The sequence below is a fragment of the Myxocyprinus asiaticus genome, chromosome 26, assembly GCF_019703515.2.
Source record: "Myxocyprinus asiaticus isolate MX2 ecotype Aquarium Trade chromosome 26, UBuf_Myxa_2, whole genome shotgun sequence".
Taxonomy (NCBI): Eukaryota; Metazoa; Chordata; class Actinopteri; order Cypriniformes; family Catostomidae; genus Myxocyprinus; species Myxocyprinus asiaticus.
Genome location: NC_059369.1, coordinates 9,583,120 through 9,607,394, shown reverse-complemented (window position 1 = coordinate 9,607,394; position 24,275 = coordinate 9,583,120). Strand labels below are relative to the sequence as shown.

General features: G+C 38.4%; 1 protein-coding gene across 1 annotated transcript in view; it reads right to left on the bottom strand.

Annotated features, from left to right (window-relative positions):
- LOC127416750 (ventricular zone-expressed PH domain-containing protein-like) overlaps positions 1-24,275 on the bottom strand; it is a 212,719-nt gene that overhangs the window by 177,674 nt on the left and 10,770 nt on the right. Inside the window, exons 2-4 of the mRNA XM_051656286.1 lie at positions 11,458-11,730; positions 8,510-8,725; positions 6,676-6,850 (exon numbers count right to left, since the gene is read on the bottom strand). Coding sequence (XP_051512246.1) covers positions 6,676-6,850; positions 8,510-8,725; positions 11,458-11,595 — 529 coding nt within the window. The 5' untranslated portion in view covers positions 11,596-11,730. The remainder of the gene's footprint in view (positions 1-6,675; positions 6,851-8,509; positions 8,726-11,457; positions 11,731-24,275) is intronic.

Sequence of the window (24,275 nt, the reverse complement as noted above, 5' to 3'; positions counted from 1 at the left end):
ATGTTTTATGTATGAAGTAAAAATTTTGTTAAAAAAAAAGGCATCTTTTCCCGTTTTTCACTAAATGAGCGAAAGGAAGACAGATATTTAATCATTTTCATTTATATGCACCAATACAGAAATAAAAAGCCCTATTTACCTACAAGTATTTTTACTAAACCATTTTTTGTGTATGAACCATGTATTAATGCAATTAAATTACAGCCTCTTGCAGTTAAATAATCACACATGACAATACCATGATTTTGATGACTAATTGTGCAGCCCTGAAGGATCGAGAAATTAGTCTAATGCATGCTCTTTGGGAAACGTAGTGGCAAAATAAAAAGCATATTAACATGACTGCGATATTCACAATATTGCTATAATATCAGTAATAGTCGATATATCGATATTTTTGCTCTTTATTATGTGGCTCAATTAGAAGGTCTTCTCAATATTGTTGTCCTTTGGCTGACCCAAACTAATTATGACAATGAGTTGAGGTCGATGTTAATCTGACCACACTATTCCCCAATGAAGCCACATTTGTTCTTTGCCTCTGGACTCTCACACTGACCCATCCTTAACTCGTTTCAACATAAAAAGCAGGCCCACACCTATGTGATATTTATCTGCGAAGGGGCAACAATTTGTGTGAGTGGAATGTTTAAACAGCTGAGATGAGAGTGTATTTTGGCAAACACACCAGGTCAAATATACCATCCACTCCTCATTTAATGGACCAACTCTTTAAAAAAATGCAAATGTTTTATTTAAAAGCCAATTCAATTGAAGTAGAAGAACAATGAATACAATAAAGTTTCTTCATTGTGTTGATGTCTCAAATTACCCATTTAACTGTGTGGTTTTGGGACCAGAAACCAGAACTACACACAGTTGGCCAGATAGACTGCATGCCTTCTACGCTATATGTCAATGCTGTGGGTGGCACACTAGTGGTGTGGAAACAACAGTCACTGGTCTGTGTATTCTTGTAAAGGCACTGAGGGACTGCTTCTCCAATTACCATAACAACAATGAGGTGTAGGGGCTGGAAAGCACTGAATCATGGGGAATATGATGGTTTTATACCTTCCATGACTCACCATTCTACTCTATTACCTCATGAAACAAAGCACAGGGTGATTGTGACTTTGCCAAGGAGGACATGTTCCTTCCTATCTCTAAACACAACCCTAAACATTAACTACCACTACAATCTGAACACTGGAGCCCCGCAGGGCTGTGTTCTCAGCCCACTACTGTATTCCTTGTACACACATGACTGTGTGGCAACACATAGCTCCAATGCCATCATTAAGTTTGCTGATGACACGACGGTGGTAGGTCTGATCACTGACAATGATGAAACAGCCTACAGAGAGGAGGTACACACTCTAACACACTGGTGTCAGGAGCACAACCTCTCCCTCAACGTCAGTAAGACAAAGGAGCTTGTGGTGGACTTCAGAAGAAAAGACAGAGAACACAGTCCCATCACCATCAATGGAGCACCAGTGGAGAGAGTCAGCAGCTTCAAGTTCCTGGGTGTCCACATCACTGAGGAACTCACATGGTCCGTCCACACTGAAGTCGTTGTGAAGAAGGCTCATCAGCGCCTCTTCTTCCTGAGACGGCTGAGGAAGTTTGGAATGAACCGCCACATCCTCACACGGTTCTACACCTGCACTGTAGAGAGCATCCTGACTGGCTGTATCTCCGCCTGGTACGGCAATAGCACCGCCCACAGCCGCAAAGCACTGCAAAGGGTGGTGCGAACTGCCAGACACATCATCGGAGGTGAGCTTCCCTCCCTCCAGGAAATATATACAAGGCGGTGTGTGAAAAAAGCTCGGAGGATCATCAGAGACTCCAGCCACCCGAGCCATGGGCTGTTCTCACTGCTACCATCAGGCAGGCGGTATCGCAGCATCAGGACCCGCACCAGCCGACTCCATGATAGCTTCTTCCCCCAAGCAATCAGACTTCTGAACTCTTGATCTCCCACGATCAAAACACATCAGCACTGCACTTTATTACCCTTACTCTTATATCTCACACCGGACTGTCATAAATTATATTATTATTATATTATGTTCTCTCTTAACAACTGACTATCAACCGACAGCCTGAATGTCAATACAGTACAATACTGTACATTCTATATATATATATATATATATATATATCTTTATACTTTTTTTATTTTTATTTTTTATTTTTTATTTTATTGAATAATGTGTATCTATATAGTAAAAAAATAAACAGCGTATTGTATACTGTACAGTGTATGTTGTTATTTGTATATTGTTGAGTGTAATTATGTGTATAACAGATGTTTAAATTGTGTTGTGTTAATTCGATGTTATTGTAAATTGGTATATGTCTCATCACTGTCACGACTGCTATGTTGATCGGAACTGCACCCAAGAATTTCACACACCATTGCATTTGTGTATATGGCTGTGTGACAATAAAGTGATTTGATTTGATTTGATTTGATTGAATCTGAGGATAATTATGAAAAGAATGAAGTTCGCTGTATTCTTACCACGCACAATGGAACAAGCAATTTTTCTATCCACACTGGACATGAAACTGCCACACAACGTGACACAATCACAGCCAATCAGAAGATACTTGATGTTCAATGCACAGTTATGAGGCACAGGATTTTGGACCAATTAGATTTCACAAAGGGCGGGGCTACCCCATGCAACGCGGCAGAAATAGAAACCACACAACCGACAAAGCACTCTTGAAGTGGTTGCTGCTGCTAAGAGCAAAAATTATTATTATTTATTTATTTTTTTTACTGATTTGCATCTGGTTAAGGCAGGGTGTAATCCTAGACCTGAATCTATAATCTGCTTGGTTGATAGGAATGTTGATCCAGCAAAATGTCCTTCTTGGCGAAATCACTGTAATCCATGGGAAAATGCCATCTATGATAAATACACACATAAATCAGGTGAGATTTTTGTGTTTAGGGTTCTCACTCTTTTTGATAAATGAATTTTCATTCATTTGACTGATTCATTAAAAAGAACGATTCACTGAGAAATAGGGGTGTAACGGTTCTCGGTAAAAAAGCGAATCGTACGGTTAGCCAACCACGGTTCGGTAAGCATTTGCTCTGCAGTTCATCTCTAGTTTAATAACGCATCTGGATCATACAGTTTGGTGAAGAAAATAAAACGTCAAATAGACATTTGGCCAAATAACCTCCGCCAATGCACCTGTATGGCTCTGTAGATGGACACACTCCGCTTGTTTCACGTCGGTCAAATTTTTACAGAGAGAAGCAGTCCTATTAACTGTTAGTGTGTTAGATCAGTTGATGACATCACAGTTCTGCACATGTTAGTTGGCAAAATGGCAAGCGGAGAAAACAAGCTGCAGATAGAGAAGCCCCATTGCTCGATACGAGTGCCGTATACTAGTAATAAATTGATATTTGATTAGCTGTTTACGCAGACATCACCCAGGAATAGATAGCACGCAGCACGCACAGAGCTGCAGGTGAGCCTGAAACTGCACATAGACACACTCCCTTCTGTCTTTAAACAAGCACTCTGTGCTAATTTGGACATGAAACAAGAACTAAAGTGCTTAGGGTGTTCATTTCCAAAGTTGTGTTGCCCTACTCCACAGTTAAGGACCCTAATGAAAATTAACCATGGTTTTACTATAATAATATTGTAGTAACCATGACTGTAATAACAAGGACTGTTGTCACCTTGGTTTTCTTAGCAGAAATCATGGTTTTGATCAAATTAGCAATTGTTTTACAACAGTAATACTGTAGTTTCCATACAGTAACCTTGATTTTACTATAGTATTGAAACCATGACAGTAACCATGTTCATTTTGTGGTTACTATGATTTTACTACAAATACAATGTTTAAACTATGGTTACTGCAGTAAAATCATGGTGATTTGTAGTGAGGACAAATCTCTTGAAGTGTCTGTTACCAAATAGAATATTTTTACTTTGGATTTGGCAGTAATATTTATTTTTCCACTGAACATAACAAATACCGAACCGTACAGAAACCGTGACCCTAAAACCATGATACAAACCGAACTGTGAGGAATTTGAACCGTTACACCCCTACTGAGAAATTACATTGGCTTCTGAGCCAAAAGTTTTACTCCACACAAAAACATTATCAAGCTCAGGAAATATTTTAGAGCAGAGAAAAATATATATTCACTATTAGGGCTGTCACGATTATGAAATTTGGCTGATGATTAATTGTCAAACAAATAATTGCAAAAGTGATGATAAATGTCTCTTTTAGGGCTTTCACGATCAATTGTCATATAAAATGTCATATTTCTTAAGGTGCATGTGTGCTTCATACACCTTAAAAAGTCATTTTTACATATTTAACTTATAAAAAATATTACTCAAACTCATAAACTCAAAAAAATATTAAAAATAAAATAAAATAAAATAATATTATATTATATTATATTATACAATAGTAAACTATTTCTGTCTTTTCTTCTATTTCCATTTCTTCACTTTCACATGTTATTTTAATGCTCTTTGATTTAACTCACGAGCCCTTTTTTTCTCATGAAGCAAAACTTTTGAGATTTCGTTTCACCATTTTATCACTCCACAGAAAAACCGCAAGCATGTGTCTCCTCCTCAGTGTCACTACGTGTCATTAGAGCGATAGTTCACCCAAAAATGAAAATTCTCTCATCATTTATACACCCTCATGCCATCCCAGATGTGTATGACTTTCTTTCATCTGCTGAACTCAAATGAAGATTTGTAGAAGAATATTTCAGCTCTGTAGGTCCATACAATGCTGAATGGGTGGCAAAATTTTGATGCTCCAAAAAGCACATAAATCAGCATAAAAGTAATCCATGCATCTCCAGTGGTTAAATCAATGTCTACAGAAGCGATATGATAGGTGTGGGTGAGAAACAGATCGCTTTCGCATTCTTCTTCTTGTGTTTTTGGTGAGTCACATTCTTTATGTATATTGCCCCCTACTGGGCAGGGAGAAGAATTTCAAGCAAAAAAGTACTTAAATATTTATCTTTTTCTCACCCACACCTATTATATCCCTTCTGAAAATATGGATTAAAACACTGGATTACTTGGATTACTTATATGCTGCCTTTGTGCTTTCTGGAGCATCAAAATTTTGGCACTTGCATTGTATGGACCTACAGATCTAAAATGTTATTCTAAAAATCATAATTTGTGTTCTGCAGAAGAAAGAAAGTCATACACATCTAGGATGCCATAAGGGTGAGTAAATGATGAAAGAATTTTCATTCTTGTGTGAACTATCCCCTTTCACACTACATGTATGAACCTGATGTTACATCACACAATCGTTATTTAAAGTGAATCCGGAGCACTTTGTGTTCATTATTAAAGTTTATATTTGTTCGTTTACATTTTCACATCAAAGCACTTGAGAAGCACTACACGACACTTGATCTTCCAGACAGGAGAAGCTGCAACTGAATGACACACAAACACGCCGTTCATGGCATATATACTGTATATTCGCATAAAATTCCCTTATTTGGGCATTAAAATATGATTGGAATTTAAATTGCACAATAATCGATCAGACGATTATTTAATAATTGCAACAGGCCTATTCACTATAGACATTTCCATGACTTTTACACTACGTTTGAGATTTTATTAATTTACATGACTTTTTTAAGGCCTGGAAAACACCATTTAAAAAATTCACTTATTGGCCGTATGTTGCAAAGTCCCGCCCATTTAAAAGCTTGACCATTTATCAAATAGAAAAGCCGGACTTTCAGGTAGGACAAAAAACTCCCACTGATAAACATCTTCAACAGTGCTTTATGGGCCGTGCGTCCACTGACATCTATCGAAATATTAATGTAGAAAAAAATCCGGATTATATTACCTGAAGCGTGATCGTAATGTGTGATATTTAACATTTTTATTTGAAAAAAAATGTATCAGCAGAGTATGTTAATGAACAGTAAATAAAGAAAATGAAAATGAAGTGTAATACAGTATGTGATTTATATTGATTATTGGTACATACACTACCGTTCAAAAGTTTAGGGTCACTTACTCATTCTTTTTTTCACATTTTAGAATAATAGTAAAGTCATCACAACTATGGGATAATAGTTGTGACTAAAAAAAATCCAAAATAAATCAAAACTTTGTTATATTTTAGCATCTTCAAAGTGTCCACCCTTTGCCTAGAATTTGCAGAAATGTACTCTTGACATTTTCTCAACCAACTTCTTGAGGTATCATCCTGGGATGCTTTTTAAACAGTACTGAAGGAGTTCCCATCTATGTTGGGCACTTATTGGCTGCTTTTCTTAATGATTCGGTCCAAGTCATCCATTACAAAAACGTTTAAAAAAAAAAAAAAAAAAATTTGTAGTTTTGTAATGAAATAAATTAATATGCTGGCACAATAATATTTTTGTCAACAAAACTAATTTCAAACATTTAAGCATACGCCTTCAGATCAAAAGGTTTTTAAGATCATGAGAAACATTCAGGCAAGTGACCCCAAACATTTGAACGGTAGTGTATATTAAACTCGTCATTGCCACATTTCCTATGAAATGTTAAGAGAAGCCTGTATAGTCTTAAAGCTTGCCTCTGACCTATCGTGACCCTTCCCTTCAACCCCATCTCAAACTCCTACCTCCCAGCACGCTGCAGGTGATGGCCTCTGTATGTTGGGCCAGGAGTTCAGCTTTAGCGATGGCAGCCAGCGACAAGTAGCTGGACATGTTCCTACTCAACTCTTGGTTTCCCTGCTGCAAGAACCGCACTGCCACCGGGACCGCTAACGCCATCACTGGAGCCCTGCTGTAATTCTGTAAACAGACAGATACGGATATCAACCCAGCTTTAGAGGTCACAGATCCTTCTGACCAACTGTTTACTGTTTGCTAGATATGGGTGATTAAACTTTTAAATGACCCCAGGCTGAATTGAGAAGCTCAATTAGAAGTTTTGTTCAAATGAGGGTCATTGGATCAGCATGTGCTAGTGTTGAACGCCGTACAGCAAGATTAGTCAAAAAGGTCAATTTTTATGAGTTATTAGATCCATAGAGTGATCATGTACAAGTGAGCTGGCTTTAGTGTTAGATGGCAAATCATTTAATAAAGAATAATAACTATATAAGGTATGAAAGGCAGCAGTGAACATTTCAAGTCTGCTACAGGGAGGATGCTATGTTAAATGTTCTGCTGCCCTCTAGGGTACACTATATGAAGATGTAAAGCTTAAGCAGATCAGTGGATTGTGTTGAGCTGCCTAATATAGCCAAATATATATTAGGATATTTACATATAGCAAGTTAATACCATAGTTTCTTTCTACGAAGCTGTTTTATTATGTAAAATGAGGTTTAAATACATTTTGACATTAGGACTGGGCGATAGGCGATGTAATCGGATATCGACAATGTCTTACAAAGATTTCGATGCCGATTGCGAACAGACAATGATCGACAGTATTGGGAAATGGCAAAAACATGGATCTGGGAAGTCGCCAAATATATTAAACAGTAGCCCAAGGTGTGAAACTAGCACCTGCCACCCGCAAAATATGACGAGGCTCAATCCAGTTCACAAGCTCCTCGTCCAGATGTATTTCATGTGCGGGTAATTTTGCTCATCTACCTGCAACAGGGCAACCCGTAAGACATCTCGGAGTGACACATGAAAACAAATGCTGTTAGTCACAAAGACACGCGCTTGAAGAAACACACTTTATTATATTTTTACGAGCTAAAACTTTAAAAGGCGTGATGCAAGGCAAACCACTGACAAAGAACTCAACCTCATTATGAAACACTCATTGCAATATGTGACTGCTGCTCAGATCAGAGTCTTTCCACCAATAGTTCTGAAGAAGAGCACTCAAGCAGCCGTTCTCTAATGAATACTGATCTCCACACTACCCAGAATCCATCTCTCTAGCTCAGCCTTTCTCTAAGCCCTGCTCTAAGATTCATATGCAGCAGCTCATTATATAAGTGAATGTATGAGAGTGTGAGGCAGAGAGAGGGATCAATAAGTGAATGCATCTGGGGGAAAACAGAGAGGAGGAGGAGAAAGTAATTATGAGTCATGCCCACAAAAAAGCTCTTAAAAGAGAAAGAATTAGAAAGGGGAGAGGTTACAGCTAATTGCTGTTGTCAGAAGTGTCGGTTCCACTTTGAGTCACGCTCATTTGACTCCCTGTGAACATCTGTAATTATTATTACTTCATAACTGCCAAATTATTAAGTGTGTATTAGAAACAAAACTAAATGTGTCCACTTGCAAGGCATTAAAACATTCATTGATCAATGAACGTAAGAGTTCCGTCAGCTTGCCCGAAAACTCTCTCCCACTGGGCCCATCCTTATTGTAGAGCCCTGACTATGATTATGAGAAATCAGATACTTTTGTAACTGTACAGAAAATCACAGAGATTTACCTGCATTCAGCACACTCATTCAGATGTGTGACATCCGCTCTCACCTGCAGGATACAGCTGGTGATGTCAGAGGCGATCTTGGCATGGGGCGTATCCTCATCTTTGCCCTGCGGCTGGAGGTTGTGCTCGAGACACGACTCCCACAATGACACGAGAGCTGCTCCGTGCCTCTCGATCGAGCCCGTCTCCCTGATTGCGGTAGTGATGCGCGTGATGCAGATCTCCACCACCGCCTGGTCATTGTCACTGGTCAGGTAGTCCTGCAGACAACCAAATCAGTGAGGTTGTAATTCAGTGAATGTCATCAGGTTCTATTGCATACAGCAGGGGCGGACTGGCCATAGGGAGAACCGGGACTTTTCCCGGCGGGACAGCCACGAAACGGAGCCGAACAGGCTGCGATGAAGAGGGCCGCAAAATGGCGCCGTGATATGCAGAAAAGAACTGCGACAACACCCTCCATCTTCAAAATAATGGATTATTCAGTAAATATTTTGCATTTATATTTCACATATTATCGGCAGTTCTGCTGGTGTTTGGGATAAAAGTGTCAATCCTGCGTTCTCCATATTACCTCACCCTGACTGGGTGGGCCATGTTTTTGATCGCCCAATAGGTGTCACTGACATTTAAATGTGTTACTAAGTTCAGAACAAACTGTTTTTGTAACTTGTTTTCAATAAATGGTCTTTTGGGATTGGGGAGGATGTTTTGACTTCTGAAATAAGAACATCGAGCCCTTTTGTCTCAAAAGATCAGGGAAAATTTGACTGTACATTATATGACCCCTTTAACAAATTTGTTCATTGTGGACCAAATCCATTCCACTGATTTCAAAAGCAGCACAGAAAATGCTCAAATGTCTGTCGATTGCTACTGAGCCTGGTTATAAAGCATGTTTGGAATGATAATAGAATGCATGTGACTGTGGAAATGAGGACACTGTAGGCCTTGGAGAGAGAAGTACAAGGCAAGAAAAATGAGAGGAAGAGAGACAGAGACAGCTACCCCTGAGACGCTGGATGAGCCAAAAACTGTTTACAAATGCCACAAGAACAAAGAAGCACAACGATGCAAGAGGAACTGGCTTAAGCACGCTGAGTGACACCAATGTTTCTTTAGAAGTACACTCATTTAAATGTATAATACATGGAGTGTGGAAATGTGGGGTCACCTTATTTAGATTATTCAGATTAGCATTGAGAACAGGGTCAATGTTCCACTGAAACATGCCACATACTCTCGAACTCCACTTCAACAGCATAACATCTCCACAGATTTTAAAGAAGTCACATTATGAGAAATCAAATTTTCCACAATTACTTTAAATAAAAGGGTTGGATGAACTATAAAAGCATATTCTCATTTTCAGAACTCAAAACTTATTTACTGAAACTATGATGCCAAAACATTATATATTATTTAAATTGATAAGTACAATTATAGGTACACAACATACACCACCTTTTTCCTGAACACAGAAATGGTCTACGATTCGTAATGGAAGCCTGTTTCACTTGCATCGGCGAATGAAAGGAACTTTCGCTTGCATCGGCGTATGTTTTTAGCTGATAATGTGATGTTTAGCGTATTAACCCTCCAATTCTGATAAAGAAGCCACTTACTTTTCTGTTTGCGGCCATCTTTGACAAGAAAGAGTACTGGTGTAAAATAACATGACTTGAAAATCATGTTATGACAATAATAGCCAGTAGATGACATGTTTTGCATCTTGATCTATTTAGATATTATCAAACAATTATTTGTCAAAGTGTAGCATTTTTAGACACTGTTTAAGTGTCAGTTTTTGCAATAATGTCACAAAATGCTTACAGTCAAACCTAATCTGTTACAAAGAGAAGACAAATTCATGTTTGTTACTAATAATTTATTTTAAATATCAAAATGATCTAACTCAATGTAAATTAATAATAATGTCAAGAAATGAAAAGTAATAAACAGAAACAATCAGCAACAGACTGAAAATTCAATTAGTGCACAAAACAGAAGACTCAGACATTGTTCTTTGTTCTCTCTCTCTCTCTCTGTGCGTGTGTGTGTGTGTGTGTGTGTGTGTGTGTGTGTGTGTGTGTGCAGAACTGTGGGTGTGTTCTGGTCTTACCCCTTCATTTCTGTGTAGGTTTGTTCTGCATTGTGGCTGATTTATATTTTGTATTTGACAAAAAAAAAAAAAAATAAATAAAATGCTCTGTCTTTTAGTCTTTCCCATTCATTTCATATGGTCAATCAAAGCCAAACACTAACAGTAAAGGTGTCGCTTTCTTTTTATGACAACTTTTATTTTTTTTATATTCAGATGGCGGAAAGTTGAGGAAAATTCGCCAAGGCTTGTACTGCCAAATAAAGAATATATATATATATATATATATATATATATATATATATATATATATATATATATATATATATATATATATATATATATATATATATATATAAAAAAAAAAAAAAAACTTGCTCCAAAGTGCCCATACTAGTTTAGAGTCTTTTGAGATTGCCTCATCTGTGAAAGTTTAATGAGTGGGTGGGTAGATGACATAAGGCATTGGCCTGAGGTTAATGATATCAACAACTTACTAATTTGAGTTTTTATGACAGCCAACAACTGCTCAAGTTGAGCCTAAATTCATTAATTTTCACTCCAATTAACACTTAAAATGGTTTTTATATTGCTTCTTATCAAACCCAGAATCAGAAAACAGTCTTGCAGCAATCAGAATCATCATGGCGCTGCCCAGTGGTTATTCGGGAGAACGGTGGATGCAACATTTCCAGGTGAGTAAATGACAGAATTTTTAGTTTTGTGTGAAATCATCCCTTAAAAATGGTCATGTCAAACAAAAATATGTCTCTTTCTTGAATAACATTCTAAGATGAAAATGTTAACAAATAATGTAGGATATGACTCCTATAAACACATTTAAGAAGGTTGCTTTATGCATTTGCTTCTTTTAGATCACTATATACTCACTGGAGAGCAGGATATGATTCTGATTTCCTCCAGGGCTTGGGACAAACAGTCTTCAATCTCGCTGTCATCCAGAGAGAAGAGGTCTCCTGCACGGGACAGGTCTCTCTGACCCAGCACTAAGCGGAAGAGCTGATGCATTCTTGGACAGGCTCAAGCTCGAACAGGCTGCCCTTGCTGCCCTGTGTTACCACAACGACTTGACATGCTCTTGAAATTGGCAGGGGATGCGGCCGGTACACACTCATGAGAACATCCAGAAACTGACAAAGAGAGCTGAAGGAGAGACACACATGAAGAGAGTTGAGATGGGATAAGAAAAAGGAGATAAAATGACTCATTTCGAGATATACATTTTTATTCATACCACCCACCCCTACTGAGTTTACATAAAACAGCTTATGGCTCTAAAATGAACATGCTCTCACACTTCCTGTTAGTGAAACATTTTTCAGAAAACAATCCAGCCAGTGTTCCCCTCAGAAATCATGCTAAACCTCTGTTAATCTGTGATGTGTTAAATCCGTAGGCACAGGAATCCATCATTTATTAAAGAGTGAAGAATGTCACATTGCGTTCAGTCGCAAACTCTCAGACATGCAAACATGGATTGGTTTAAGAGCAGATGTATGTACGAGGAAGCGTTACAGAATAGTCTTCACCTGAAATGTCAAATAACATCCATTCTTGGGACAGACACAGACAGGAATTTTCCTCAAGTTATCCCCAGTAACAAAAATCTCATGCAGACATTTTCATTCATAGTTTCCATTCCAGAGAATTCTGTTGCCAAAGATTTTGTTTTTGTGATTGCATTGAATATCAGAGAAACAGTTTAGTGTCCTCATCATGTCAAAGAAAGCATTCAAGCTTCATGAGGAGCACACGACACATTTTAGGTAGAGCAATAACAATGGGCATGAAAATAAAACTTTCTTTTCCAAAGAGAAGCTGAACATCCCTGTCTCAGGCCTCTTGTTTGTTCTACCATCAGTCAGTGATCCAAATAGATCATAAAGCCTGCCAATCAGAGAGCATCATGGGATAGACAGCCAATGGCACTGTGACAGTCGTTGAGGAGGCAGACAGCGCAGCTGCACTTCACACCTTGTCCTCGCATTCCAGAACTGAGCATCGCTGGGATAACACAGCAGGAATGCTCACAGGCCCTCCGGAGTCTGATGAAATGAATAACCCATAGAGAAAAATCCCAATGACTTCATCAGGGCAAGCACCACAGGCTCTCTGTCAGCCTCTGTTCAAAGCTTTTTGTCCAGTGAGAGAAAATACATCACGATACAGATTATAAGCTATTTCCTGAATACACAAATGCATGAAAATGGTTTATATTCCACCTGTTCATGCTTCATTACTGTCATGCGCATGCAACAAGTATGGGTGGTAGAGATAGACTGATATATTGGCCAGTCAGATTTGTTTGGGCCATTTTGAGATTAAAGGCATCGAGGCCAATAACACTGCCTACTTGGCCGATTTAAAGAAGTGTTAGCTTTCCATTGTGTCAGTTCCAAAATGAACTGATAGTCTCGTCAAGGGATAATGCACATAGTCTGTTTTCATAGGCAAATATTAAAGTGAACTCTGTGTAAATATTGGGTAAAATAAGTGTTCATTTAATTTCAGAAATTGCTTGGGTACATTTCTTTTTTGTTCTCATTCAACTTTATTATAGGGGAGTGGCTCAGGGCAAAAAAGCAGTTGAAAGTGACAAAAATGCCCCCATAGTTTTGAATGTTTTGCCCTCAAAATGAATTCCTCTGCTTTTTATTGGTAACATCTAATATATTTCTTAATATTGTATTCTAGGTCTAGTTATGCATTTTATCCCTTGTTAACAAACTGATAAATTAAAGTATTTAACCTTAAAGGATTACACACGGTATATGTTTAAAATGCCCTCATAAAAGGTAAAAAATACCCCTGAGAATCAAATGAGGGGGCAAATATTGCCTCTTAATGGTAAAGTTAATTTCTGACACTGATTATACACTGCCAGTCAAAAATCTAATCAAATTAGATAAAATTTTTCCACATGTTATGGTCCCATACTTGAATTATTTCATAGTTTTAATGACTTTACTATTATTTTAAAATATGGTACATGTGTCCAAACTTTTGACAAGAAGTGTTTCTGTACTATGGACCATCGACCATTCTGCCTTGTTATCGGTATCTGCATCGGCCACTGAAAAACTCATATTGGTTTCTTATTTTTCTTTTTTTATAAGATAGACAGATAGGATAGAAAGATAAGAGAGTGGGCAGTTTATCGTTATTGCAATAAAATCAAGACAAGTAAGAGCCATTTCTAAAACACAGCAAGCAGCAGTTTTATTACTTTTTCTTCAGAATTCTGGGATGTTTAAAGGAATGTTCTGGGTTAAATAAAAGTTAAGCTCAATTGACAGCATTTGTGGCATAATGTTGATTACCATTAGGGTTGGGAACCGAGAACCTTCTTGTTCAGAACCAGTTCCATTCTTTAAGAAATCTTTAAAAATCTTTCAAATATGATCTTAGTTACTTCCAGTTCCATTAACGGTTCTCCTACATGTGCAATTTTCCACCGATGCGGATGAAACACCTTCCTGAAATACTCTAAAAGTGTTCACAGTAGCACATTACTGCAGCAGCACTCCGTCTACTGACTCTACAGCATAAAACACACAGCTCTCCCAGTGTATTTCATTCCAGATCGAACGAGTCTCAAGCCAGCTCTTTTGAATCTACAGAGCTAAACATATGCGCTTCCGGTACAGTTCGATTCCCAAAGGAGCCGGTTCTTTTGAATCTTCAGTGCAAAATGTATGCCGCCTCCGGTATGGTCCGATTCCCGAAAGAATCATTCTAATGAGCTGGTTCTTTTAAATCTACAGCACAAAACATACATCACTTCCAGTATACAAATAATCTTATACTGATGTGCAAGGTATGAATGACCAACTTGAAATGAAATAAGAACTGTTGGAGTCTCACAAGCCTGAAATACAACATTAGGCTTCAAAACACAGTCTAAACTGTCTCTGGAACTGTTACTGTTTACTTAATGATGACCTGTGTCTCTATTAAATCAAGCAGTGCAGTTACTGACTGGCTGTTCATATGGCAATGTATAATTAAAGATACACGAGTGGAATTTTATAAAAGAATAAATGAATTAATTAAATATGCCATCACATTTCCTGCTGGTTTAGATTTGTTTATTTAAAATATAGTTGGGATCTATTATTGGACTGTATTTATGTGTCTCAAAAGTCTGCAAACACACCTTTACAAGAATTGTATTAAATTTATTTCTCATTAGTTATATCTGCTCTGTAGAAATTTGAAATGATCTCATTATTTGGTAACAGATAGCAGAGAGTAGTAAATACAATAAGAATTGCATTTCTCATTTCCAAATAATAATAATAAAAAAAATAAATAAATAAATAAAGATAATGAAAGAATTACTGGAATTGTTAAGGAACCAGAATCGTTAAATTCCTTACGATTCCCATCCCTACTTACCATAAAAATTCACTTCAACTCCTTTTCTTTCAAAAAAGTACAAATCGAATTTACAATGAGGCACTTACAATGAAAGTGAATGGGGACAATTTTTTTAGGGTTTAAAAGGCAGAAATGTGAAGCTTATAATTTTATAAAAGTACTTCTGTACTTGTGTATTGTTTGAGCTGTAAAGGTTTTTTTTTTTTTTTTTTAGAATTTTTCCCCTTTTTCTCCTAATTTGGAATGCCCAATTCCCAGTGTGCTTTTTTTAAGTCCTCGTGGTGGCGTAGTGATTCGCCTCAATCTGGGTAGCGGAGGACGAATCCCAGTTGCCTCTGCGTCTGAGACCATCAACCCGTGCATCTTATCACATGGCTTGTTAAGCCACATTATAGCAACCACAAGGAGGTTACCCCATGTGACTCTACCCACCCTAACAACCGGGCCAATTTGGTTGCTTAGGAGACCTGGCTGGAGTCACTCAGCACACCCTGGGATTCAAACTAGCGAACTCCAGGGGTGGTAGCCAGTGTATTTTACCACTGAGCTACCCAGGCCCCCGTTTGAGCTGTAAAGTTGTTTAAAGCATTGTTTAGCAGAATTACAGGGTTTACAGCGTTATGCTGAAATGGAAACGACATTTTAAAATGTAATATAACTTTACAAAGAAAAGGTTAGTACGCAAGTTTATCAAACTAAAATCATGTTTAAACCAAGGTTATTATCATAACTAAAACTAAATGTAACAAAACATTTTTGTACACTGAAATAAAAAAAAAATAATAATAAAAATAAACAATTGTAAAAACTGAAACTAAACTTAAATACATTTTCATGGCTCTGAAGACACTAAACTAAAATAAAAATTATCTTAAAAAATATTTAGCTTTTGTTTGCGATAGGTTTTTAAACCTTTAAACCTGATATCACCTTAACATAAAGATGCCACTAGCACAGGGGTCGGGAAACTTTTTTCACTAAGGAGCCAATTTTTAAATTTTTGGTTGATGCATTTTTTTTGAAAGAGCCATAGCACAAACGAATAATTTACTAGGCTATTTTCAAAAAAATGTTTATATTGCCCATAGACTACTCAAAAACAAAAAAATTTGCAAAAATTAATAGGTAACGTTGCAATATGGAATTGAGCACACGTGTTTGTGAAATTACTTCATTTTACAATTGTTCATGAAAAATTTTACTTCCCTTTTGGGCGGGGCGATATGTAAAAAAATATTAGAATGATAATCGCCTTTAAAATATTGCGATATACGATTATATGGTCAACCCTCCTGCCAAGGGTCAGTGAATATTTTTGCTTTATTGATTTTGCTTTAAAAATTAATTTACTGAAACACAAAAAACTTACGATATTTCTAAATCCGAATGGCACTTTACACTAAACGACAAAAGCAATAAAATAACAAAGTGATCAAAACAATCTGATATATAACCACCTCCCCAAATCCAAACATTTACCTTCTCCAACGGCCCCATTTGCTATCACGCAAGCATCCGTCAATGACACTAGGTGAAAAATTACTAAAGACAATTATAAATGTAAAGACAATTATAGTATTCATCATAATAATAAAGCCTAATACATTTCCTTGTGTTCCCAAATAAATGCTGCCAAATGTGTGTTCTTATCGAATGTGTTTGTATTGCATTTTGTTAATGCTGCCTAAAGAAAAGAAAAGAAAACTCAATTTTAGGTTCAAGGTGAATGTGTCTTGTATTACTTTATGATTTAATCACTTTTGTCTTTGTTTGTTTAATACAAAGATACCTGTATATATTACTGAACCTGCAGAGTTGCGTTCACAATGTGTAAGAGTGAACTGCTCTGTGGAAATAAATGAAACTCACAGCACCTCCTGAGATGATCTGAGATCATTTGCAGCATTCTCATAGATGACATTATTCTTGCAAACAGTTTTCGGAAAAATTAATCAGAGATAAAAAGAGTGAAAACTCTTTACATGCACTTGCTCCACTGCACACCTCTGAACAAACAGCGAATCAGACACGAGCATTGAAGGCATTTCTTTTGTCTGTTCTTAAAAATATAATAAAGTGTGTTTCTTCAAGCACGTGTCATTGTGACTAACAGCATTTCTTGTCATGTGTCACTCCGAGACGTCTTACAGGTCACCCACCTGTTGCGGGTAGATGAGCAACATTACTCGCACATGAAACACGTTTGAAACGATCACGTGTTGGTGAATGGTGAGACACCCGGCGAGCCACTGGTTCCCGACCCCTGCAATAGCAGATGCCTATTGCCCTCATTACATTAGCAAAGGGAGGGAATCACTACAGTACATCATGGAGAGGAGCAATGCAGGTGACTAGAAGTCGGTCCAGGTTTTATGAGGTGTGTCCCTGGTGTCCCGTCATTTCTCTGAAAAATGTAATAATGTCCCGGTTTTAGCTGTTAGTCTCACCGATTTGTTTTCTTTTAAATTAAATTTCATCAATGTCCTTCTTGGTATTGTGTCTGGTATCAGTTGCAGGGAAGGGAAGATATTTTATTGCACTGCACTATGATTTGACGATACTTTCATTCTAGTTTTCCAGCAATCCACTCAGAATCTATCTGGTTACCATGACAACGACTCACGCGCTTGGCGCTCCCTGCTGCTCTCTGTCATCATCCAATGCAATTTTTTTTAGCTCATTCTAGCTCATAACTTGTGACTCATTCAATTGGAAGTCTTGAGTCTTTCATTTTGAAGTCATTTTTGCTGTTTTTGCACTAATGCCAGACTTGTCAATAATTTGTTAATCTTCTCTTTCGGACTGCATCCATCAAGTTCCAACTAAAAAGAGAAAATAATTAAATGAGATAAAGTGTCTTTCATTTGTAATTTACTAGAGTAGGTGTAGAGTAAGCATTAGGTTAGGGCATTACCACCTCAGGTGTGCATTACCTTTCAATAATTCAACGGTTCATTGTCAATTGTTTCTTACATAAACTATTTTTGTTACCGTGCTTGGGGTTAGGGTTAGTTGGTTGTTATCAGCAAAAATCTGTAATAAACTGCCTATCAAAGTGTTAAAAGCAAAAATTAGCACTTTCAAAATGTACAAACACTACAATACCCTATTTTGTGTCAGGTTAGGTCTGTAAGCTTTGGGAATAAAGCAGGTCACTGGGCTCAGTTACAATTAATCTCCAGGTTACGGCTCAGCAATCTCAAGAATGCAGTCTTTAAAAACATGCTCACACTTGAATGCGCACACACACATGATTAAAGACACAACAACACATGCAAAACACTTGACAGAAGAGCACCTTAGCATGTGGCCTTTCAGAGGGTGTGTGTATGTTTTTGTTAAAAATGCTTCCTCCCAAGCCAGTTTAATAAATGCGCAGATACAACGAAACATTAAATGGCATCCCTGCTGAAAAGACCAACATTGCCTGTCACCACCTTATGTTGTGTTTCGCATGCTGGTCCCCCAGCATGGGATGCTGGTGTGCTGGTGTCCCCGCCCGGCTTTTAAACTTGCTTAACCACCTTCACCAGAAAGACCATGCTGGTCAACCAGCTTCAAAAGCTGCTTTAAAAAAAAAAATTTTTAAAAGATGCAATGAAAGATGAATGTAACTCACATTCAGCATAACATCTCCTTTCATGTTCTACGGAAGAAAGAAAGTCATAGGGATTTGGAACAAGATGAATGTGAGTGAAGTGAATAATTATCAAATTCCTTTTAAATCGTGAAGATTTAAAACCAATCGTTTTTATAGGAAAGAAAAACAGTGTAACAGTGAGTCTTTTGTGTATTACTCCCCCACTTCACTGCTGTAATAGACATCTGTTGGTCAACGCCCCCTCACTGAGAGTCAGGTAGAACTGCAGCCTTATGAGCACCCCTTTATACCTGTTCACTCAATCTCGCCCCGCACAGCCGAACACACAGAGTCGGTTCACAGGCTAGCAATTGTGTGTGCCATCCCAGACAGGGTGAGAGTGGGTTGCCCTCCAGACTCGAGGTCAAAGACAGCCTTTGTGTGGCTGGAATGAGGGTGAGACCAAAGTGCCCATTCATACATTCCTTTACCATCACAATAAAAACAATGCAGCCAGACAGATAAATGTCCTTGAAATTATACCCCCCAAGGTCAGATTGCGAGCTCTACATGCTGTGAGCTGAATTCTAGCCTTGGTGAGCCAACCCACGTATTACATTCAGGTTGATCAGGATTTAAAGTTTGTTGGATGAAAAGAGGAAGAGGATTAAATAAAATATCTGCTAACATTACTAGTACTAGGACTGATATATAGCAAGACTTCTTCATAAGTAACTGTAGAGCTGAGGAGGGCGGGGCCGGGCTGGAATGAGACACACCCGGTCCCCAATCAGCCTGATGGGGCGCGCGAGGGATAAAGGCGGCCGGGGACGACAGTTCGAGAGAGAGAGAATTACAGACAGCTGTGCTGTGTTTTTAGTTGTGTGTTTTTGGTTGTGTTTTTGTTTAATAAATTATTATTTAAGTTGTCAAGCCGGTTCTCGCCTCCTCCTTTCCTCTAAACCCCCTTACACTGGTGCCGAAACCCGGGAAGGAGATGGGATTCCCGTCGCAGAGTCCTCGACACTGCCGTCCACCCAGGGGAGCGCCGCTGCCGTCCGACGGGGGACGGAGTAGCCCGACTACCCGGACGCGGGGAACGGCCGCCGTCCGCGAGGCGAGTGGGGACGGGACTCCACGACCGCCTGGAGCGAGGGAGCCGCTGCCGGGGGCGGAGGAGTCGAGAGAAGACCGCCGTCCGCGGGGGGAGGAGGGAAGTGACTCCCCGACCGCCTGGAGTGGTAGGGCCGCTGCCAGGGGCGGAGGAGAGTCTCCACGGGACGCCGGGAACGCGGAGGGGCATTCTGTCCGCTGGGGGTCGGAGGTCTGACTCCGGTCCGCCCGGGGAGGAGCGGCTGCAGTCCGCCTGAGAGGGTGGAGTAGTGATCGAGGACCACGCGACGGCGCATCAGAGAACCGGTGAGTTTCTTTTTCTCTCTCTCCTCTCTCTCTCTGCCGCTCCGTGTTGGCCTTTCCCTCGCCATTTTGTGTTGTTTTTTCTCCTCCCAGGTCGAGGAAGGCGGGGAGGACCCGCCGGCAGTCGGGGCATAAGGCACGCCCCCCCCACCCGGAGAGTAAGGGTGTGGGGGGGATGTACGTCATGCCGGGGGCTCCCCGGCCTGAGGCAACGCCGGGAGGAGTGTAGAGCTGAGGAGGGCGGGGCCGGGCTGGAATGAGACACACCCGGTCCCCAATCAGCCTGATGGGGCGCGCGAGGGATAAAGGCGGCCGGGGACGACAGTTCGAGAGAGAGAGAATTACAGACAGCTGTGCTGTGTTTTTAGTTGTGTGTTTTTGGTTGTGTTTTTGTTTAATAAATTATTATTTAAGTTGTCAAGCCGGTTCTCGCCTCCTCCTTTCCTCTAAACCCCCTTACAGTAACCTACTTCATAAACGTGTCGGAATCAGATAATATTGTGATAACGGCTGAGGCTTTTGTCTCAGTATGTGGTATTATTGCGGTAATGTGTGATATATAACAAGATGGTAAAATATAAACAAAACGTATTGTTGTAATTACAAGTTGAGTAGTTTTTTTTTTAAACACCAATTTTGCCTTTTAAATTAAAAGTTCACTAATAAAGGTAACAAATGTAATATTTTTATATTATTTTATTTATTATATTATAAAAATGAATATAACATTTGAATAATAATTAAATATTAAATGCATTTATTATATTTAATAGTATTTATAATTATATTAATAATAATTATTATTATTATTATACAGTTGTAATATATTTTTGTATTTTTTTTTTACTTAATGTATGAATGAAATAATAATTGAATAATAATAATTATTATTATTATAAAACATACTGTAAAAATGGGAATATGGGTGGCGTGGAGTTTCCCACATTGCAAAATATATATATATATATTTTTTTTTTTTTTAATTATTTACTGGTATTTTAAAGGTGCAATATGTAACATATTATAACAATATTTTTTTTTTTTTTTTGCCAATGTGTGAACGGCTTGTAATGCAACTTAAAAAATGAAGCCCTTCCCGGAGTTCCATTTATCAAATTACCATGGTAGTAACATGGTATTCTTTGAAGTACTTTGCAGCACCATGCAACTACAGAATGGTGCATAAATAGTTGTCTATCAAAGTACCATGGTACTACCATCTGATACCATAAAGAAACCACATTGTTTTTTCCCAGATGTGCACACACACACACAAGGAATTTGGCCTCTTATCAAAAGCTTCCAGTATATACAGAAATACAACAGCTAGACACAGAATTACAGGATAAGGTGAATTGTATATTGTATGTACGCAGTTTTTATACAGAAATGGGCAAATGAAATTACGTTTAAATGGGTATGGGTTTGTAGTAGTAGTATAAATATAAAAAAAGAAAATTTAAAAATCAGTGATTTTACATGTTGAACACATGGGTTTTTATAGGTAGCATGTCTAAATATGAATTTACATGTTTGTTTTAACGTGCACATACTTATTGCACCTACTGTATACTTGTATACTGTATTGCACTAAACTGTAATATACTGTACCATGGCTTTGATAAACGTCATGTGAATTCGTCTTTTAGGTCTTTTGTCTATAACAGTATGCTCTGTGCATCTGCTTGAAAAATAATTGAAGTAGCTTAAATGTAGCAAGCTACTTTTGGCATGTAGCTTGTAGTGTAACTTGCTACTTTCTCTGAAGTGTAGCTTTTAGCTTAGCTTAATGAATTTTTCTGTTGAGTTGTTGGTAGCTTAGCTAGCTAAATTTTTTGAGTAGCTTGCCCAACAATGCTTGTCAAAAAGTGGGTCACTCACATTGTCATTAGAGATTTGTTTGCATTTGCTACACAGGAACCAGCAAAAACAATTAAAAAAAAATTTATTATATTATATTATATTATATATATATATATATATATATATATATATATATATATATATATATATATATATATATATATATATATACGCGCACACACACACACACACACACACACACACTCACACACACACACACACAATTGGCTAAATATGTTAGTGAAGGCTGCAGAATTAGCATGAATCGCTGGCAGCTCATTGTAGATGTTGCATTATTTATGGCCCGTAGGACTGCAGCTGCTGTGCAGGAGTGGATGACAGGAACAATGCAGGACGCTGTCAGCTACTCATCTACTGCAACTGAAGTAAAGATGCACGCACACACACACTTCAAACAGCTGCTGTACTGGCCCCTCATTCCTTCAAACACATGTACGAAACCCTCCCCATGACTGGAACTAATTGGAACATTTACTGTACCTACAGTATCTGTTAATACAGTAACAATGACAGATTCACACCGCTACCACTCCATTTGGCATAAAGTTGAAGTCAGAAGTTTACATACATTTAGGGAGTCTTTAAAACTCATTTATTAACCAACAACTGTTTACAGACAGATTGTTTCACATTTAATTGACTATATCACAATTCCAGTGGGTCAGAAGTTTACATAAACTAAGTTAACTGTGCCTTTAAGCAGCTTGGAAAATTCCAGAAAATGATGTCAAGCCTTTAGGCAATTATCCAATTAGCTTCTGATGGGCTAATTGGAGTCAATTGGAGGTGTACCTGTGGATGTATTTTAAGGCCTACCTTCAAACTCAGTGCCTCTTTGCTTGACATCATGAGAAAATCCAAAGGAAATAGATAAAGTTTGTGGCAAACTTTAGGTTGGCTTGAAAAAGCCTGGCCTGAAAGTTTAGGATGGATGGATGGACGAACGGACAGATGGACGGACTACTTGGTTGCTAGGGTGATCCTATTTGGTTGCTGGGCAGTTACAAGGGTGATACTCAAAAGGCTCCTTGCTAGCTTGAGTCATATGAGCCAACCCGGAAGTCTCTATGATGTTGTGATCTGGATATGTCCATCTAAGCTCATTTTAATGGAAGTCAATGGGTTTGGTTGCTAGGGTGCACTAAATGACGATAGATAGATAGATAGATAGATAGATTACTTGGTTGCTAGGGTGATTCCATTTGGTTGCTGGGCAGTTACAAGGGTGATACTCAAAAGGCTCCTTGCTAGCTTGAGTCATATGAGCCAACCTGGAAGTCTCTATGATGTTGTGATCTGGATATATCCATCTAAGCTAATTTTAATGGAAGTCAATGAGTTTTGGTTGCTAGGGTGCACTAAATGACGATAGATAGTCAGATAGATAGACAGATAGACAGACTGACTGACTACTTGGTTGCTAGGGTGATCCCATTTGGTTGCTAGGCAGAAACCAGGGTGATACTAATAAGGCTCCTTGCTAGCCTGAGTCAAATAAGCCAACCCGGAAGTCTCTACGATGTTCTGGTGCAGAGATATGTGATTTGTTACTTGGTTTCTAGGGTAACCCCATCTGGTTGCTAGGCAGTTACCAAGGTGATACTCAAAAGGCTCCTTGCTACCCTTAATCAAATGGTTCAACTTGGAAGTCTCTCTCTTTTTCCGTTTTTGATTGTCCACTGTGGGAAAACCGTAAGTCCGATCAGTTAGAAAAGATAAAGCACACTATTCGAGATAAGTCTGAAGAGTTTGGTGCATGTAGCTTGAAAGCTCCAGGAGTTAGTGTTAGACCTTTTAGTCTAAGAAGAAGAAGAATATTAAGTTTAAATTGTAGATCAGTAGGTTGGCTCTTTCAAACCAACCTAATAAGCCAAAAACAAATGTGGACCTCCACAAGTCTGGATCATCCTTGGGAGCAATTTCCAAAATGACTGAAGGTACCACGTTCATCTGTACAAACAACAGTATGCAAGTTAAACACCATGGGACCACACAGCCATCATACAGCTCAGGAAGGAGACAAATTTTGTCTCCTAGAGATGAACATAGTTTGGTGCGAAAAGTGCAAATCAATCCCAGAACAACAGCAAAGGACATTGTGAAGATGCTGGAGGAAACAGGTAGACAAGTATCTACAGTTGAAGTCAGAAGTTTACATACACTTAGGTTGAAGTCATTAAAACACATTTTTAACCACTCCACGGATTTAATATTAGCAAACTATAGTTTTGGCAATCTACTTTGTGCATAAGTAATTTTTACAACAATTATTTACAGACAGATTGTTTCACTTTTAATTGACTATATCAGATGTTTACATACACTGTTAACTGTGCCTTTAAGCAGCTTGGAAAATTCCAGAAAATGATGTTAAGCCTTTAGACAATTAGCTTCTGATAGGAGGTATACTGAATTAGAGGTGTACCTG